The 18327-nt window shown below is 55.2% G+C and overlaps 2 protein-coding genes across 6 annotated transcripts in view; both read right to left on the bottom strand.

The window, feature by feature from the left end:
• Positions 1 to 18288, bottom strand: part of EXD3 (exonuclease 3'-5' domain containing 3) — a 78690-nt gene extending 60402 nt beyond the window's left edge. Inside the window, exons 1-2 of one of the 5 annotated variants that reach the window (XM_023243120.2) lie at positions 18140 to 18288; positions 15535 to 15883 (exon numbers count right to left, since the gene is read on the bottom strand). Coding sequence is in view for 3 of the 5 variants with exons in the window: in XM_045043853.1 (XP_044899788.1) it covers positions 1627 to 1661 (35 nt within the window). In the remaining 2 variants the exon portion in view is untranslated. Of the gene's footprint in view, positions 1 to 1626; positions 4352 to 15534; positions 15884 to 18139 lie in introns of those variants that run through there. The other 4 variants (XM_023243121.2, XM_045043853.1, XM_045043855.1 and 1 more) reach the window with 4 other exon arrangements.
• On the bottom strand, positions 3793 to 12747 carry LOC101085079 (tigger transposable element-derived protein 1-like). Its single transcript, XM_011288778.3, has 3 exons — positions 11307 to 12747; positions 4655 to 4731; positions 3793 to 3852 (listed from the first exon to the last, which is right to left on the bottom strand). The coding sequence occupies exons 1-3, from the start codon at positions 12745 to 12747 to the stop codon at positions 3793 to 3795; spliced, it is 1578 nt and encodes a 525-aa protein (XP_011287080.2).
• Positions 18289 to 18327: the final 39 nt, after the last annotated feature.

Genomic DNA, 18327 nt, shown 5'->3' with positions numbered 1-18327 from the left:
TCTTACCTGTGATGGACCAACCTCAAGGGAAGAATTCACTATCGTCCCCCAGCACCGCCTGCATACCCCACAACCTCCTGAAACGGTTCTGAGAGTCTTCCTTTGGCTCACTATTTATAGAAGACACGAGTACAACTATGTAAATACTATCCCCAGCTGAGCCACACGTGGACTACGGTTATTTCTCCTTTCTTGCAGAGTTTGCTCCAGACTTCTGCTCTGGTCACGTGGGAGGGCTGGCACTGACGCAGCCCTCCCACTGCAAACATCAACTGGACAACACAGTCGAGGCAGCTGATTCTGGACAACAGGCCACACACAACCGTGCTTCCTGACAGCAGGACAATGCCCGAGGAGGGCCCCAGGATGACCGCCTCCCACCGAGGGCAATCCCCCAGCCAAGACCACTGATCTGGAACCCAGGGAGCACAGCATTCCACCAAGTGGAGGAGGTGGCAGGCCATCTGCGGGGCAGCGCACCGGCAAGAGGGGCGGTTGAAGCAGCCGGGAATGTGTACGAGCAATGCAGGATCCCCACGGCTCCCAGAAACAGTTGCCTTGGGGCTGAGACTGAAACAGAGACACTAGCAGTCAAGCAGTGCTAGACACATTAGACTCCAGCCCAGACAACACTGCAGCATCTAGCCAAGACTCCAGAAAGGCCAGGCCTTGGTGCTATGCCTAGAGTGAGCCCCACTCCTGACCTGCCCTGCCAAAATCCAAAACCAAGCCCCGGTAAAATCCACAATGGAGCACTTTGCAGGTTGAGTCCCACCAACACAAAGACCCATCCTCACGAAATGCCAAGCCATGCTCGCCTGTTCAAGGTAATCAGCTAGAAATTCACTGCCTACTAGAACAAAGGTCAACGTTCTTCCGAGGAAGATAACAGAATCCAGAGTTGCTGCGATGCACCATTCACAATGTTCAGTACATGATATGAGAATCACAAGATCTACCCAGAAACAGGAAAATATGGCTCATAATCAAGGAGAAAACATTACAAAAAACAACAATAACAAAACAAACTCAAAAAATAGAAACCAACTCCACGTGGCTCAGATGTTGGATTTATCAAAAACTAACACAACTGTTGTAAGTGTATGCAAAGAATGAATGGAAAACATGTCCAAAAAGTTAAAGGAAAACATGGTCATAATGAGTAAACAGACAAGGGAAAAATGGAAATTACTTGAAACTATATAAAGGAACTAAATGGCAATTCTCCAATAAAAAGTATAATAGCTGAAATGAAAAATCCACTGATTGGGCCTGACAGTGGATTGGAGATGGCAGATGAATCGGGGGATTTGAAGACAGATCACTAGAAATCATCCTACGTAAAGAATGGGGAAAGGGAATAGATCAAAGAACAAATTGCACTGCTGGATGCTCTACATTGCCATCATTAATGGGACTCTGACAGAATTCCAACACCTCTCTCCACATGTTTAAACAATCCTGGGAGTCTGTCACTTGTTCTTGAAGACATCCCTTCTCAAGCCTCTGTCCTCTGTCTCAGTCTGGACAGCCACTCTCCAGCCCTGTGCCATAGCTTCCACCCTGAGATTCCCATTCTCTTCCTCTCCCGGTGCCTCCTGCGTTTCTGGACTTCCAAGTCCTCACCTTCCCCAGCTTTCCTCTGGTTTTGAGGAGCACATTCTCCAGCATCTTCCTGAGAACAATCACAAAGAAGCACATTTAACAAGGCTTTGGTTGTCGGCAAGAGTTTTCCCTGGGCCCTTGCTCCTGGCTGGAAGTCTGGCTGTGTGTGGGCGGCAGGTGATGGCGATGGCCCTCCACTGCCTTCTAACTCCCAGTGCCGGTGCCAAGAGGTCTGCAGCCACCTGACTCCCCACTGCATGCAGGACGCTTGTCTCCTCCTCCCGAGGCACCCTCCCTTCAAGCATCCAGGGTCTCAGCAGGATGGATGGGGTGGAGTCCATCGGGTACGCTTATGTCCCTCAGTTCTGGGACATGTCTTTTATTTTTCCTTGACAATGTCCTGGCCTCCCTGTCCTCCGTCCTGTCCCGGAAGTGCTCTTAGATACTGAGCTTCCTGGAAGAACCTCTATTTTTCTTATCTCTCCTCTTCTGTGCCTTTGGGGAAGGTTTCCTGAACTTTATTTTTTAAAATGCTCGTTGCATTATTCATTTCCGCTATCAAAATTTCATTAATCAAGAACTCTTTCTCCTCTTACCCCAGAGGACCTCATGACTCAGTCTTTGTTTTCATACACATTCTTCTGTATCGACGCCCTTTTTCCTGCTTACACAGTGACTGTCTTTCCTCTCAGAAGCTTTTCTCAAGCGTCTGGAGACCACTGCTCATATTCAAGAGTGAGGCACTGAACAGCTGCCCGGGGGCTGAGCAGAAGCCAGTCCTCGGTGCGGGTACATTGGGGGCCTGGGAGACCAGTGCCCAGAGGTCTCTCGCCTTAGCCGGTCTGTCAGGAGGGAATGCTCCCTCCTCACCTGCAGATGGGCACTCAGCTGCCACAGCCCAGGTCCCCGAGGTCAGGGTCTGACCCCTCCGCTTGAAAACACCCCCAAGACCCTGGTTCCAGTCTGGAGCCTCCCTGGGCTCGGGCCAGGACGGGGCCACCCCTCTGCCTCAGGCTCCAGCTTTCTCAGGCTGTTAGTCACCCTGCTTTCCATCTCCTCCCCTTGTCTTTTCCGTTAAGCACTTTTGCCTTTAGTAAAAAGGCAAAACTGTCCTTTTAAAATGCCTTTACCATCATTTTAATGGGCCTCAAAAGAGGCTGGGGTAGGCAGCCACCACCCAGTCTCTGTGGCTCTTGGCCTGCAGGCAGGCGTCTCTGCTATAAACCCAGCTCCTGCTCTGTTCACAGTGCTGCCGTATGTCTCACTACTCTCCTAAGTGTTGTCGCACCCAAGTCCATAAATGATGTCGGCCTGCACGGTTCTCTTCTTGGAACACCCGCCCCAGAGGTGTGCACATCTCCTACCACAGCTCAGATGAATGGATGCCCGGCCTGGGCTTCTCACCAGGAAAGAAAGGGAGAGACGGGACTACAGGAGGGGGTGGTCCTCACGGCGAGCTTACAACCCCACCCCACAGACTGGCCCACAGACTGGCCTCCAGGGGTGGGGGGATGCCTTTCCTAGGGTGGCCAAAGCAAAGCGCCACAAATGTATGGCTTAAACCACAGAAATCTAATCTCTCTCAGTTCTGGAAAAGGGAAACCAGATATCAAGGTGTCGAGGCCTCTCTCCTGGGTGTGAACGCGGTCGTCTTCCCCCGGTGTCTTCCTTCTGTGCATGTCTGTGTCCTGATCTCTTCCCACAAGGACACCACTCAGAGTGGATGAGGGCCCACCCTAATGACTTCATTTCATCTTAATCAGCTCTGTCAAGATGCTGTCTCCAAACACGATCACGTCCTGAGGTGCTGGGGTTTAGCACTTCAGCATATGAATTTTTAGGGGGACACAACTCAACCGTAACAGGGGGGCTAGACACCCCTGATGCTTCCCCACGTTTGGTTCCGAACCGGTCAGAGCACCCTCGGACACTAAGGGACCACATCCGGTCTGACCCTCCACCAGAGCCAGGGGGATTGCCGTTCATTTGCGTGTGAGAAAAAGGGGGTCATCTGGGACTAAACCTGGGTTTTCTTCCAGCTCTTTCCCTGCACCACTGTTCACTTTTATTTGTTTTTAACTGGCTTTTTACTATTTATAAAGCAATTATGCGTATTAGCAGAGTATTTGGAAAATGAAATAAGCTTGCAAATTTTGAAAAATTAATGCAAAGGAAAGCTATTAAAAGCTACAGTCGTGTGCTGTTCACCTCCTGGCCGTTGCCCCGGCGCTCCGGGTGCCAGCCTCCCTGCCGAGACACGTGGTCAGGGTCAGCGCTCCCGCCGCGTGCGGCAGCCCTCCTCCCCTCCTGGTGCTGGGTGCAGGATGGGCCCTCGTGCGGTGACAAGGAGGGACAGGCGCCTTCCTGCAGGTCGGGGTTGTGCCGAGTTACTGCGCCCCCGACTCGCCACCCCTGCCACGCGCATTGCACACGCTGGGTACAGCACGCTCCAGGCACAGGCTCCCACGCCCCAGGGCCCCTCCTTCTCCTCACAATAAACCATCCTGTCTCCTACCTAACTCAAGAAACAGAAGGACTCTGAGCAGGAAGACGCTTTAGGGACAGCTCTCACTTTAACATAGCACAATCATAATTTCTCTCTGTTGTGGGTTTCCTCCTGGATCTTGTTCCGAAATCACGTTAAGGTAGCTCAAGTCCACAATAAACGCCAAATGTGCCAAACCAGAAGATCCCGAGGGCTCCGCTCCGGCCTGCAAGACCAAAGCATCTCCCAGACGGCGGCCTACCCCTGCCCCTGCCCCACCTTGACCGTGGCCCACACCATGCCAGACCCCGCCCACACCCCAGACCACCCTGACCCACCTCACACACCTGCCTGACCCTGGCCCTCGGCCCTCCCCCAGCCCTGCACCCCAACCCCCCCTTCCCACACCTGGCCTTGCCCCTGACCCCGCCCCCAGACCCACCCCGCCCCGCCAGACCTGCTGCCTGGAGGCCTCCTTCCTCCTGCACCACAGCAAGCAAGTCAGGGGGACAGAGACTCGTTCCCACAGCACACCCTCTTTGGGGGTCTCGGCCACCCCTGCACCTGCACCCCTGCACACTGGCCAGGCCCCATGGGGCACACGCACAGGTGCTCCTCCAGGCCCATGGCCAGGCTCTCCGCTGGAAGGAGCAGCAGGAGCTGGGGGCTCTCCTCGTTTGTCTGCTCGTCTCACATGTAGCCAATGTGCCACCTTCGTCCCTCACGGTCTTTCCCCCGTGACACCTGCCGGGTCACAGTCTCCCGCCGATCCACCTGTCTGTTTACTGCTGTCCCTTTCCTGGGAGTCCCCACAAAGCTGGGTGCTGAGGGGGCAGTCCGGTGCCACAAGTGCCCTCGTGGGCTGTGCCAAGGAGACCTCTCAGGCCCCTGTGGCCTCAAGAGGGAGGAGAACTCTTGGGCCCAGCAGACGGGCCCCCATGAGGGGAAGCTGGAGACCGTCCAGGTCCTGTGGGCCCCTCCCTGAGGAGGCACCAGGAGCCCCGCCCATTTCTTCCTCTGTTCAGTCCTTCAACCCTGGTTCCTCCCTGGGCTGACTTGGAGCAGCCTCCAGGCCTCAGCAAGGCCAAGGCCCTGGCCTGGCTTCTCCATGGTGTCAACACCATTGTTTAACGTTTCTAGAGCCCTTGACACTTCATGGCATGTGTAGCACATGTGCAGAAGGGCCTCTTAGGCAGGGTCCTTCCACACCACGCCCCACCCAAGCAAGCAGCAAACCCCCAAGGGCAGTGTGAGCCCCTGGGGCCACATCCTGTGCCTGCATTTCCTGGACACAACGATGGGGGTGGGGAGGAGCAAAGAGCATGATGTGGGGGGCGGGAGTTCCCCCCAGGGTACAGAGTTCTGGCTCAGCACCCTTTTGTCCACCATCCAAAAACACAGGGCCAAGCACCCACCACCTGCATGACCGAGAGCCATGTGGGTGGTTTAAATAAACCCCAAATGGTGGCTCCTCCCCCTGGCCTCTGTCTCTGGGTCGACTGCAGGCAGGTGCCCTGTGCTGCCCTCTGAACTGCAGGCCACTCTGACAGCTGCTAGAAGGGTCTCAGAGGGAGGCCGAGGGCTTGCCACGCGTCCTGTCTGAAGCCCTCCTTCAGGCACAGCCAGGCCCCCAGGCCACCCCCTCTCTTTGGCTATCCCCACCCTTGTATGGTCTGAGGGGCTCCTCTTTAAAAAGGTAGAGCTGGGGCTCCTGGGGGTCTGAGTCAGTTGAGCATCCCACTCTTGATTTCAGCTCAGGTCATGACCCCAGGGACGTGGGATCCAGCCCCACACTGGGCTCTGCGCTCAACGCGTGGAGCCTGCTCGGGATTCTCTCTCTCTCCCTCTCCGCCCCTCCCCAACTCATCCCCCCCTCCACCTCTCAAATAAATTTAAAAAAAGGTGGAGCCCCAGTCCAATCAGAATTATAATAAAGACTAGCATCGGTGCAGGGCAAAGGTTCCTCTGACCCCTTCAAGTCAGGTCACCAGAGGAGGAAGCCTGCCCTGCAGACCAAGTGTGGTCCATCCATGCCTTGTGGTCAGGCTCTTTCCACGCCGCATACAGCACAAACTGCCATGACCCCGACGACCTCCTTTGCACCGCAGCCACCCGCTTCGCCGGTCAGCCCAGGAAGGAGGCAGATGACCAAAGGGCCCTTTTGAGGGAGGGGCCTTTTTCTAGTGGAGAAACCCCTACGACTCCCAAGATTTGCACAGGCTCTCTTCCCCTTTTCTCTAAGTAGCATAGCACCCAGCGTCTGGCCACCCAGAGGCTGGCAGTGGGCTCCGTTCACAGGCCAGTCCCAGGACAGGTAGACGGACCCACCCCCTCCTCCTGGAGAAAGGACCGAGGCCACAGAAACTCCGCTCGGCTCTCACTACACAACCTTTGTTCTGTTCCCGAGCCCTGGACGAAGTACAGCAACACACTGGAACCCATGTGCTTCTGAGAATGAAAACAGCTGGCAGAGAGCAAGTTCAAGTTCACCCCACGACAGACTTTTCTAATTGACCTCATTTTAAAGGGAAAATGAAAAAATCTGGAGTCCAAATCATCTTTAGCTGGAAATGTGGTTCTGGGTTTGCAACCCACACCACAGCCAGCAGGCCTTCCCACGGACGGCCTTCCAGGAGCCCACTGGGGTGAGCGGCTCCTGGCAGTTTGAGAACTTCTGTTTAAAATGAACGGTCAAAATGTGCAACTCATTTAAGCACCATGTATTTTTCTGAAAGGCGGCTAACCTGAGCCAGGTTCTTGCTGGCTACCCTGCAGCGCAACAAAACATCTGCCTCAAAGAACCCACTCACTCCAGAGGCCCCGCTCCCTGGCCCCTGCTCCACACCTGAGCGGGAAGCCCCTGGCCCAGCGGCAAGCCCGGCAGCAGGAGGGCGCGGGCCAGGTGGCCTCCTCTGGACAGCTGGCCCAGGAGAGCCTACCTGACAGCCGCACAGGCCCGCCAGGCCCCGCAGACGTGAAGCCGAATGAAGGAACCACCCTTTTACGTGGAGCCAGACGGCCAGCAGGGGGAGCCCTCAGCCCTAGCGTTCTGCGCCAGCCGCACACCCAGCAGCGAGAGAGGCACCTGTGCGTGCGTGCACACTACTTTAGCTGGGGCTTCGTTCACCCCTCGGCAGGAAGGACTCGGCCAAGGAGAAGCTGCCGGCACCCTGAGCCCTCCCTTCCTCCAAGCGGTTTCCCTTCCAAGCAGTGCCTCACAACCGTCTCCTTTTTCTCTGTAAAGTAACCTTCCTCTCCTTTGTTCTCCAGACTTGCTCGTCCCGGATCGCAAAGCCTCTGCCTTTCCCGCGTGAGCCCGTTTTGCTGGCAGAACAACTGGCCGTCTAATTATCGGGGTCGACACAAGCCATGTCCAGTGTTTGCTGCAGGTTCCCGATGCTCCAGGGCGCACTGACCGAGCAGGCCCCAAGGCCTCCCGAAACCCTGCCCCTCGGCCACGCCCCAGCCACCCTCCCAGCAGCGTTGTCTCCTCCAGGCGGAGCCCGCTGGCATCCTGCACGGTTCAGGCTGGGGTCCCGGCCCAGCCGCACGGTGAAGTGGGCAGCCCGGGGCAAGTGAGGGCATGGGAACCACAGAGCGAGTGCGGCTGACACACGCACAGCCCCGGCTGTGACCTGGCTGTCTCGTCACCTCTACAGGAGGGAGAGCAGCGCGGGGCCCTGGCTTGCTCTGAGACGGGCCGGGAGGCACATTCTTCCGGCCGGTGGTCTCTCTGCATAGAGGCCACATGCGTGGGAGGAGCACGGCAGCAAAGCCTGAGACCTGGCCGGAAGCCCAGAGGGCCAGGCTCCTGGCCAGGACAGGACAGCATGGAGCAGACACTTCACGGTGTGTCCTGACCTAAAGCTGCCCTCCAAGCCTCCCAGAAAGGTGGGAAGTAAAGGAAAAGGTCAGAAGTTAAAAGAATCCGGAAGGACCTACGTGGCTGGCTGAGAGTCCAAGGCGGCTGGCTACTGGCTTGAGCCTTCTGCCTGTCTGTCCCTCCGTCCCAGGAGAACAAGGCCAGGGGGCTTCCTGCGGCCACAGAGCACGATTCTCTCCACACTGTGGTCACTGAAGTGACTTTAGATGTCACCAAAGCACTCTCGTGTGAACGCCAAGTCATGGTCCCTTCACCGCTTTCCTATAATGCTTTCTGCAAACAGGCGGCACCCCTGTGTGGCCCCCTCTCCAGGTGAGTCCTGTGCCCTTTATCACAGGGGTGGCCGAGGCCGAGGAGGGGGTGACAACGGAGCTGCCAGCTCCCAGGCTCCACTGCCCGAGGCAGCCTCACTGCCGGGGGTGCCAGAGCCCTGGACTCCTCCTGGCGCCCCCTACACGGTGCCCAGCCCCCCACACGGCACCCAGCCTTCCCAGGCCCTATGGGTGGCAGCCCCCGCCCGTATTACCCATAAGACATGCGGCAGGAATGCCGAGGGGCCGTCAGAGGGTCATCAGCTGGCACCAGCCCTGGAGCCCCCGAAGCCGTAGGCCTCATGGGGGAGGCCCCTGAGGCCTGGAGTCCCTGTCTCCTCCCAGCCCTGCCCCGCCCCCCACCCCCACCCCCCACCATCCAGCAGGTCGACACACTTTTCAGTGCGCCCTACTTTTCAGTGCAAAATGTACCTGGCGTAAGGCATCAAATGTCTCTGTACTGATCTTTTATATCGATTACAGGTGGGAACGGTGATACTCAGGGAACACTGGACTTAGGAAATGAAAATTAATTTCCTCTCCTGGGGCACCTGGGTGGCTCAGTCGGCTAAGCGCCTGCCTTCAGCTCAGGTCATGACCTCACAGTTCATGGGTTCAAGTCCCACGTCAGTGCAGAGCCCACTTCAGAGCCTCTGTCCCACCCCCTTTCTCTGCCTCTCCTGCACCTGCACTCTCTCTCTCAAAAATAAACATTCAGAAAAATTAACTCCATCCCCCACTTTTTTTTATGTTTTTTAACAGAAGCTCTATGCCCAACGTGGAGCTTGAACTCACAACCCTGAGATCAAGAAACTCATGCTCTACCAACTGAGCCAGCCAGGCTCCCTGGACCAGAAAATTTAAAAGCACGTGTGTGATTCACACATTTCTGCTGGGTCTTTGTTGGGTAAGCAGCCGGCCAGACAACAGGGGACCTGGAGGTGCCTGGCCGCCTCCGCAGAGATGGGCACCGGGCCCAAAGGCACCACTCTGCACAACAGCATCGGGATTCAGCCTGCCGTCCCCAAATTCCAAATGCCAGTGGAGCTGGGGTCGCCACCCCAGACATGTTTGGGCGTCCAGCCTGGACCCTGAAAACAGGGGCCACTCAGGTCTGTTTTGTTAAAGGAGAATGCTAATTTGAAAGCCATTTCAATTCGTTTTCAACTGAATCAAATGTCCGGGCACACAGCTCAGTGATTTTTAAAAAGTTTTATTTATATGATACACATACTATGAAATCTACCCCTTTAAAGTGCACAACTCGGTGTTTTGGTATATTTAGGTAGGAGAAAACATCGCTGCTACCTAATGGCAGTACGTTTCCATCACCCCAGAAAGACCACCCATTAGCAGTCGCTCCCCATCGGCCCTCTCGGTGGCAACCACAAATCCACTTTCCGTCTCCTGGGATTTGCCTGTTTTAGACACTCAAGGAAAAGGGGTCATATGATACGCGGCCTTTGGCCTCTGGGTCCTGCAACCCAGCACGCTGCTCTCAAGGCTCATTCACGTTGTAGCACTGCTGGTACTTACTCCTTTTCACGGCTGAATAATATTCCACGGTACAGCCGGACCACACTCCTCTGTGGACGGGCATCTGGGTTGTTTCCACCTTGTGGCTGCCGTGGACGTTTGTGCACGGATGCTGTACGTGGAGGTGTGCCGTCATTTCTCTGAGAGTACAGTTGCCGGGCTGAGCGGAGCTGGTTCGCTGGCTGAGAGGCGGCCGGACTGCTTCCCACCACAGCGCACGAGGGGCCCAATTTCCGCACATCCTTGCCAACGTTTGTTGGTGTCTCTTTTATTTTGTCCGTATCCGTGGGAGCGACGTTTAACTTACTGGTTTAACTTCAGGCCGTTCCTTTCTTTAAAAATTAAGACTGCCAACTTGAAATACAAGAAGGTAACTTTTCAGAGATACCGCGAGGGGTACAGGTAGAACTGCTGTTGTGTGCCTCTCTGGCCGCCGCCGTGGCGGGTGCTGATTCTGGGCTGGAGCGGCGCCCTTCCGCACACTCACGACCATGTGCACATTGTCAAGACGGAGCGGGGTCTAGGCCTGCATTTGCAGCTCAGGGAGGAACCGGCTCCTCCAGAGTCCTGGCTGGGGGCCCTCACGAGAGGAGGCTCTTCGGGGACCCTTTCCCATGGGGCGCAGGCTGCGGCATGGCCCGGGGGCAGGGGGCAGAAATCACTGGCCCCAGAGTTCAGCTGGGCTTTCCAGCTCCACACCTGCTCTCGTGAGGGCCTCCTAATATCCAACAACAGGGTAGAAGTCCTATGAATGATGAATGGCTACTTAAAAAAGGCATGTTACAAAAACATCTAATGTCACGGGAAACAAAGTCCTCACAATGTGCCCTAGCGTTGAACCTAACCGAGAGCAGCAATGTTACGGCGTGTGCCGCAGGACAGCCGGCGGTGTCAGCCCGGGACACGGCACGGACACGAAGGACATGTGGGCCCTGGCGGGGGGGGCGGGGGGGTGCGCCTGCCAGTTCTCTGTACAGGAACGCCTTGGTTTGCGAGCATAATTTGTTCCGGAAACATGCTTGTGATCCAAAGCACTTGTATATCAAAGTGAATTTCCCCATAAGAGATAATGATTCATTCCACCACTCAAAAGTGTTTGTATGAAATATAATACAAAACAATAAAGAAAATACAAAATATAAAGGAAAATCAACAAATTAACCTGCACTGACCTTTGAAAACCTTCGTGGCTGGTGTGAGGGAGACAAGAGAGAGGAGGGTTATTGGGTAGGACGACTTTCACCATCACTAACGGAATCACTGCTGTCTATTGGCTCCGTGGAATCTCTTTGTTTTCGTGCAACTTTAACAGGGAACCTATCCAATGACACTTGCTTTTGCCTCCGTTTGAGGATTTCACGGAAATGGGACATCGCATTGTCATTAAACAGATTCATCGCTCGCACTGCTACAGCCTTATTCGGGTGGTGCTTTTCTACAAACTTCTGCACTGTTTCCCACATTTCACACATCTTCCTAATCTCACTTGAAGTGAGGGATTCCTCGGCCTTTTTCTCCCCTGCAGACGAGATCTCCCCCATAACCTCTTGCTGCTGCTCGCGATGCAGACCCATCAGTTCGTCGGTGGTCGGCTCCTGGCCATGCTCCTCCACCAGCTCCTGACTGTCGTCCTCACTCACCTCCAGTCCCCTGGTCTTCCCCAAGGACACCGTTTCACCGACAACTGGCGGCTGCTGTTCATGAGCAAGCCCCTCTAAGTCAGGTCCAAGAACACAATCGGGCCACAGTTTTCTCCAAGCAGAATTGAGGGTTCTCTTGGTGACCCCATCCCAGGCTTTATCAATGATCTGGAGGCAGTTCACGATGTGGAAATGATTTTTCCAAAACTCTCGGAGGGTAAGGTTTGTTCCTTTGGTCACCTCAAAGCATTGCTGAAATAGTGCTTTGGTGTAAAGCTGTTTAAAGTTTGAAATGACCTGCTGATCCATGGGCTGGAGGACTGGAGTCGTGTTGGGAGGAAGGAACTTGACCTTAATGAACTCGAATTCCTCCAGCAGGTCGTCCTCAAAGCCTGGAGGATGAGCAGGGGCATCATCCATCACCAGCAAGGCTCTGAGCGGCAGATTCTTCTCTAAAAGGTATTTCTTCACTGCAGGACCGAAGGCCTCGTTGACCCACTCGACAAACAAGATACGAGTGACCCAAGCCTTGCTGTTGGACCTCCACATGACGTTTAACTGGCTCTTCTGCACCCTGCATTTCCTGAAGGCTCGTGGGTTCTCGGAATGATACACGAGCAGGGGCTTGACTTTGAAATCCCCACTCGCGTTAGCGCAAAACAAGAGGGTGAGACGGTCTTTCACGGGCCTGTGACCAGGCACTGCACTCTCTTCTTCCGTAACGTGCGTCCTCTTTGGCATCTCTTTCCAAAAAAGCCCCGTCTCATCGCAGTTAAAAACTTGCTCCGGCAGGTAACACTCGGAAGCCATGAGCTTCTGGAACTCGGTAGCAAACACCTCGGCTGCCTTAGCGTCCGAACTCGCAGCCTCTCTGTGCCTCACAACACTCCGGATGCCACTTCTCCTCTTAAAGTTATCAAACCATCCCCTGCTTGCTTTGAAGCCTTCTTCGTTTTCTGTTGACGTACCTGGCAGTTTACTTACGAGGTCAGTGTACAAGGCCTTTGCCTTCTCGCAGATAAAGTTCTCGGTCACGGTGTCACCTGCCAGCCGTTTCTCATTTATCCAAACCAGAAGCAACTTCTCTACATCTTCCAGAACACGTGGCCGTTGCTTTGATATTCTCGTGACTCCTTTCGCTGCATCTAGCCCCCTTATTTCTTCTTTCTTCTTTAATATTGTGCAAATGGTTGACGTAGACTTCTTATAAAATCTTGCAATTTCGGCCACTCGCATCCCTCGTTCGTACTTCTCGACGATTTCCTTCTTGACTTCCACCGTGATCATCTCCTTCTTCCTGCCTTTCTTTTCAACCTTTCTCTGCATGGGGGCCATTGCAAACGTTCACACAGATGCTGATTACAGCACAGTATTAACAAACTCTTGTCATAGACTGTATTTAATGGAACCGGCAATAAGGCAGCAGAGGAAAGGGTCTCTATCTGCAGGCAGCCTGACCTAGAATGAAGCAAAGCATTCCTAAGCTTACTCTTGTCTGGAAAAGCAAAGGGCTGTCCATTGGTGCTTTGAAGTGACAAAAATACACCAGTGCCAGCTGAGGGCACCTTGTAACATTCTGAAAAATCACGGATATCTGCCAAACACCACAGCCTGAGACCAAACATCCAAGCATGGAAGACGATCACCCACAATCCCACAGAGAGAGAGAGAGAGAGAGAGAGAGAGAGAGAGAGAGAGAAGAACCATTGGCTCAGTTGTGATCACGTGACGTTCGGCATTCTGTACTACCTGTATTGCAAGACATGGCTCGTTTATCAAGTTAAAATTTATTAGAAATGTTTGCTCATCTTGTGGAACACTCGCAGAACAAGTTACAATCCAAGGTTTTACTGTATTTTCTATTTTAACTTTTTTGTACTTGCTAAATATTCTACCATGAACACACTCCACTTTATATTCACAAAGAAAAGAAAACCACAAATGGTATCTTAAAAGTTAAAATAAACTATAAAGGAATCTTAGCTGCAGAAAGGAGACGGGGCCACCGTTCACTCCTCCATGAGCCCCCCGACAGGCCGCAGGGGCGGTGGTCACTTCCCACATGGACACTTCCCATGGCCCTCGCTCTGCTGGATGGCTTTAAGCCCTCACCACCGGTTACCTGCTGCTGGCAAACAGACGGCCCCAAACTCAGTGGCTCAGAACAGAAAAAACATCCTGCCCTGGTCACCAGGGGTCAGGCACTTGAAGCAGCCTGGCCCAGTGGCCCTGTGTGAGGGTCCCTGGCGGTCACAGCTGGAACAAGGCAGGGGCTGCACTGTCTCAAGGCCCAGCTGGGGCCGGGGGCTCACGCAGGCTGGGAGCACACACCCGTGCGTGGCAGGAAGCTGCCAGCCCGGTGCCCACATGGCGGGGACTTTGCAGCCCGCTGCGTCCCTGCTGCTCACCACCTGCTCCAATTTTCTGTTTCTTCTCAGGTGTGTTTGCATAAGGCATCGATTTCTTGAGGTTTTCCCATTTACGACCGTGGTGCCAGTGTGGACGCAGAACATCTGCGCTTCTCATTAAGCGTGAGTGTTGTCTCACTTCACTGGTTTCCCTCTATCTCGTCAGGAGTTTATTTCATTGTTTGTTTTTCAAGAACTGGTGTTTGGTCTTTCTGATTTTATTGTTTTAATTGAGACACTGACTTTATTTTTTTTCAATTTACTTTATTTTTAAGTAATCTCTATACCCAACACATGGCTCCAACTCACGACCCTGAGATGCAGCGTCGCATGCTTGGGCCAGCCGGGCGCCCCATCTTACGAATTTTATACTTTCTGATTTAATTAATTAGTTAATTAATTAAGCTTTTCTCTTAATTAACTCCCTCTTCTTCCTCTTGGTTTCTTCCCTTTGCTTTTTACTTTTTTGGGCATGATTTCCTTCCTTTTGACTAAATACGGGCTACTTGGATTTGCCTTTTCCTCCGAACGGCTCACAGATATTCTGCTTCCTTCCAACCTCCAGAGCTGCTGTGCTGGCCTGGCTCCCTCCTCTGCAAACGGCCGTCACCGCTCTCTGGGACCTCCTCAGACCGGCCCCTCATCCTTGGACTTGAGATTCAGCCCTGCATGTCTCAAGGTGTCATCCACTAGGTCATGCACCTACTTCCTGCACCACAAGCTCTTTCCTTCCTCACAGGCTGTTCTATCAGAGTCACGGGGCGTAACGTGACAGTGTCAGTCGGCCCGAGGGCTCTGAGCCTTGCCCCTTTCTCGCTTCCCCCGCAGACAGCGGGCCATGCCTTGCGGTGGCCATGGCACAGGGTCCCCCACAGCTGCGAGACGGTCTCACATGTGGCCTGGCCCAGACACCCACCGTGAAGGGCCGCGTGCAGAAACTGGCTCAGAGACCGGTGGCGGCTCGTTCTGCGTTTGAAACCACAAGGCGAGAAACCGGCACTGGCTTCGGCCTGTGAGTAGAGGGGCGCGTGAGGGCGCGTCGGTGCTGCCGGCCCAGGACTCCCATCGCCCAGAGGATGAGGGTCTGCCCAGCATGGAGTCCTGCAGGAGCGCTGACACGTTCCCTGTTCTACAGTCTCAACCGTGCACCTTAAAGGAGAGGAGTCTTGAGGCGCTTCCTGCGGGCACGGCTTCCCTGTCACACAGGCGGTCTCGGCCACCAAGAAGAGCACCCCGCAGCGGCCTGAGCTCTGCCTTCCTCGTCCCTCTGGTCTTCCTTCAACGTTTCCTGGGTGGTGGAGGGCGAGGTCCTTGGCGGAACTGGTGGCTTTGAGAGACGCGGTGCCCTGCGGCGGGTGCCTCCTCGCTGACCCCAGGAAGGGCCGGGTCTCAGGAAGCTGATCTCTAACACCACGCATTTCAATCACACCAAGACTATTTTTATTTCCTGAGGGAAAAATCTTATTTTTATTTCATTTTGTCTTGGAAAGTGCCCAGTTTTCAAAGGAAAAAAACAAACAAACCCGACTTCTTTGTATTGGGCTAAAACCAATTCCTGCCCGTTTCTTGGACATTCGTGCTCCAGAATTAACCACAGAGAAGCACTGCCCTCCTCTGCAAATAAGTTCCAGCACCATGCCGACCTCTATCTGAGTCATGCGCTTACCTGAGGAAATGGTTCCCTTTTCTGGACTCTTCTACTGAGGCAGGAACTGTGTGATCCACACAACCTTAGCGGGTCTGCCCATAAAGCTGACAGGGAGGCAGCTGGTGGCGGCAGAAGCCTGGGCGGCCTCCCCTCTGATGCCACAGCCACTGCACGTCTGGGGAGGGTGCCAGGGCTCCCTGCAGAGGCCAGCTTCAGACCTGTCCTCAGGCCGCGGCCACTCCAAACGCTGAAGCACCTACTTGGAACAGATTTTAGCAGATGTAAGTTTTCGAAACAACATGTCAGCAGCTGAATTTCAGAGCTGGAAGAATCTTAGGCTCAGTAATCACTCCAACTTTCAGGGCATCTGTAAAACAGAAAAACCTGTGATTGAATCCTTCTTTAAAAATGGTTTTAAATTAAGAATTTATTTTGAGATACACACGCAGTTCTGAGAGAAAGAGACGTCTCATATACCCTTTATCCAGTTCTCAAGACGTTACCACAGTCAAAATCATAATGAGGGACTGACACCGACTCAGTCAAGATATAGAACGTTCCACCCCACAGGACCCCCCAGGGTTGCCCCTTTATAGCCACCCCCACGCCATTAATCTGTTAGCGGCCCCAAGCAACCACTAATCTCTCCGCTTATATCATTTGTCACCTCTAGAAATGTATACAAATGGAATCAAAGTATGCGATCTCTGCCCACTCAGCATGCCCCTGAGCCTCCTTCCCAGCAAGCTGTGTGTGCCCACGGCCCATCCCTCGTCCACGTGTGGGTGCGAGTCTGCCTAACCGTTCGCCCACTGGAGGACAGCTAGGTTGTTTCCAGTTTGGGGCTTCGTGAACAGAGCTGCGGTGAATGTTAGGGTATGGTGACAGGCACAGGGATGGGACTTTTTTCATCTTTTTATTACGGAAATAGAGAAGTCAACAAAAGAGCGATGCGGCAGGTGCCCAAAGGCAATTCAAACAGTGGGACCACTGGGGAGCGAGGGCACAGAAAGGCCAGGCCAGAGCCCAGGGGAGGCAGGAGGGGCAGCCGGGGGGCTTGGAGGACTGGGGGGGGGGTCATGTCCCTGAGGCCAGGCAATGAGTGGGGAGGATGAGCCATGCCCAGGGAGGAGGTTACTAGTGACCCTGACAGGTCTGCAGGAAGGCCACCCAGAGCCGGTGTGGGGGCAGCACGGTGGGAAAGGGAACCAGTGCTGCCGCCCACCGCCAGGCCAGCAGGACGGGGAGCCTCAGCCCCCACTGGGGAGGAAGCAGGTCCTCGGGGGCACAGGTGCCCTTCCAAGCACATCACAGGCGATGTCTGTGAGTCGTCACAGCGCTCTGCCAGGCCAGGACTCAGCGCTCCCGTTCCTCAGGTAAAGAAGTCTATAGGGTCAGAGAGCTGGACCAGGATCACCCAGGGAGGAGACTCAGCCATAACAGAGCAGAGTGGCTCCCAGGTCACAGGACCCACAGGCCCGACAGGGGAGAGAGGATGGCCAACATGGAAGGCAAGTCAGGTCCCTGAGTTACAGCTGAGTTCTGAGTTCTGACAGCCATCCAGGACCCGAGCCTCCCCTGGACCGTGGGGGCCAGGGTGTTCTCTTATGTGCATGAAAGGACAGAGCCTGTCTATGGGAGCATTTCTGGGGTTGGGTGTTGTGATGGCTCATTTTGTGTCACCCTGGCAAAGCCGTGGTGTCCACATGTTTGGTCAGACACAGTCACAGGTTGCTGTGAAAGCATTTCTTACATGAAATTAACATGTGCAACAGTAGACTTGTCCTAAAGCAGATGACCCTCCCTAACGTGGGTAGGCCTCATCCAGTCAGGGGAAGGCCTTAAGAGAACACAGTGAACTCTGCCCCCAGACTCAAGTTGAACCCTGAGTTCTTCCCTGGCTCTCCCGCAGATTTTGGATTTTCCAGCCCCCACAGCTGCTTAAAGTCAATCCATCTCTCTGTACACCTGTTGGTTGTTTCTCTAACACAGGTGTGAAGGATGTGACAGCAGGTAAGACCTGTATGGGAGTGGCGGTAGGGACGTGTGCCCCCGAGAGGCTGGGACCCCTGCAGGGAGAGGCTCCTGGCCCCGGAGGGCCTCCACTTTCTAGTGAATGAGGTTGTGCAGGGCACAGGGCAGGGGCTCCGCCTGCCACAGGGGTGGGTTGGGCTGGGTTAGTCCTGCCCTCTGAGCCTCCGTCTGGGCCAGGGACAGGGAGCACAGGACCGACGGGCCCCAGAAGAGCCACTGGCACCTCACCACGACCTGGTTTTCCACGAATGAGACTCGGGGCCTCCCCCCGAGTTTCCCCGCGAAGTTGAGCGAGGGTGAGCGCGGGCCGCCGCCGTGTGAGACCCCAGACCACCGTGGCCCGCCCCCGGCCCGGCCCCCGCGGCTCTCCCCTCCCAGCGGAGCCGGAACGACGACGCCTTCGCTCCTCGCAGACTCGGTCCGCGGGCTGGCGGGGCAGGGGCCGCAGTGGAGGGCCCACCCCCACCACCTTCAGGGCCGGCCAGGCCGCCGGCTCGGCCACAGCCCCGCTCGGCCCTGCCCTGCCTCCCCGCGCCCCTGCAGACCCCGAGACCGCCCCACCTCGGCCCGCGCCCCGGCGGCCTCTCACCTGAGCCCGCGGGGTCCGCCCGGAACCCTGGCCCGGCCGCGGCGGTAGCGGCAGGCCCGGACGGCTTTCCCCGGCGCACCGAGACCCACACTGCCGGAGGCGCCGCGGGCTGGGGAGAGCGAACTCGGGGAGCCCCGGACGGAAGTCCGGAGGGGCGCGGCATAAGCGGGGGGCGGGGCCGGATGCGG

Source organism: Felis catus, chromosome D4, assembly GCF_018350175.1.
Source record: "Felis catus isolate Fca126 chromosome D4, F.catus_Fca126_mat1.0, whole genome shotgun sequence".
Lineage (NCBI taxonomy): Eukaryota > Metazoa > Chordata > Mammalia > Carnivora > Felidae > Felis > Felis catus.
Note: the sequence above shows the minus strand (reverse complement) of the source record. Positions and strands in the feature narration are given on the sequence as shown.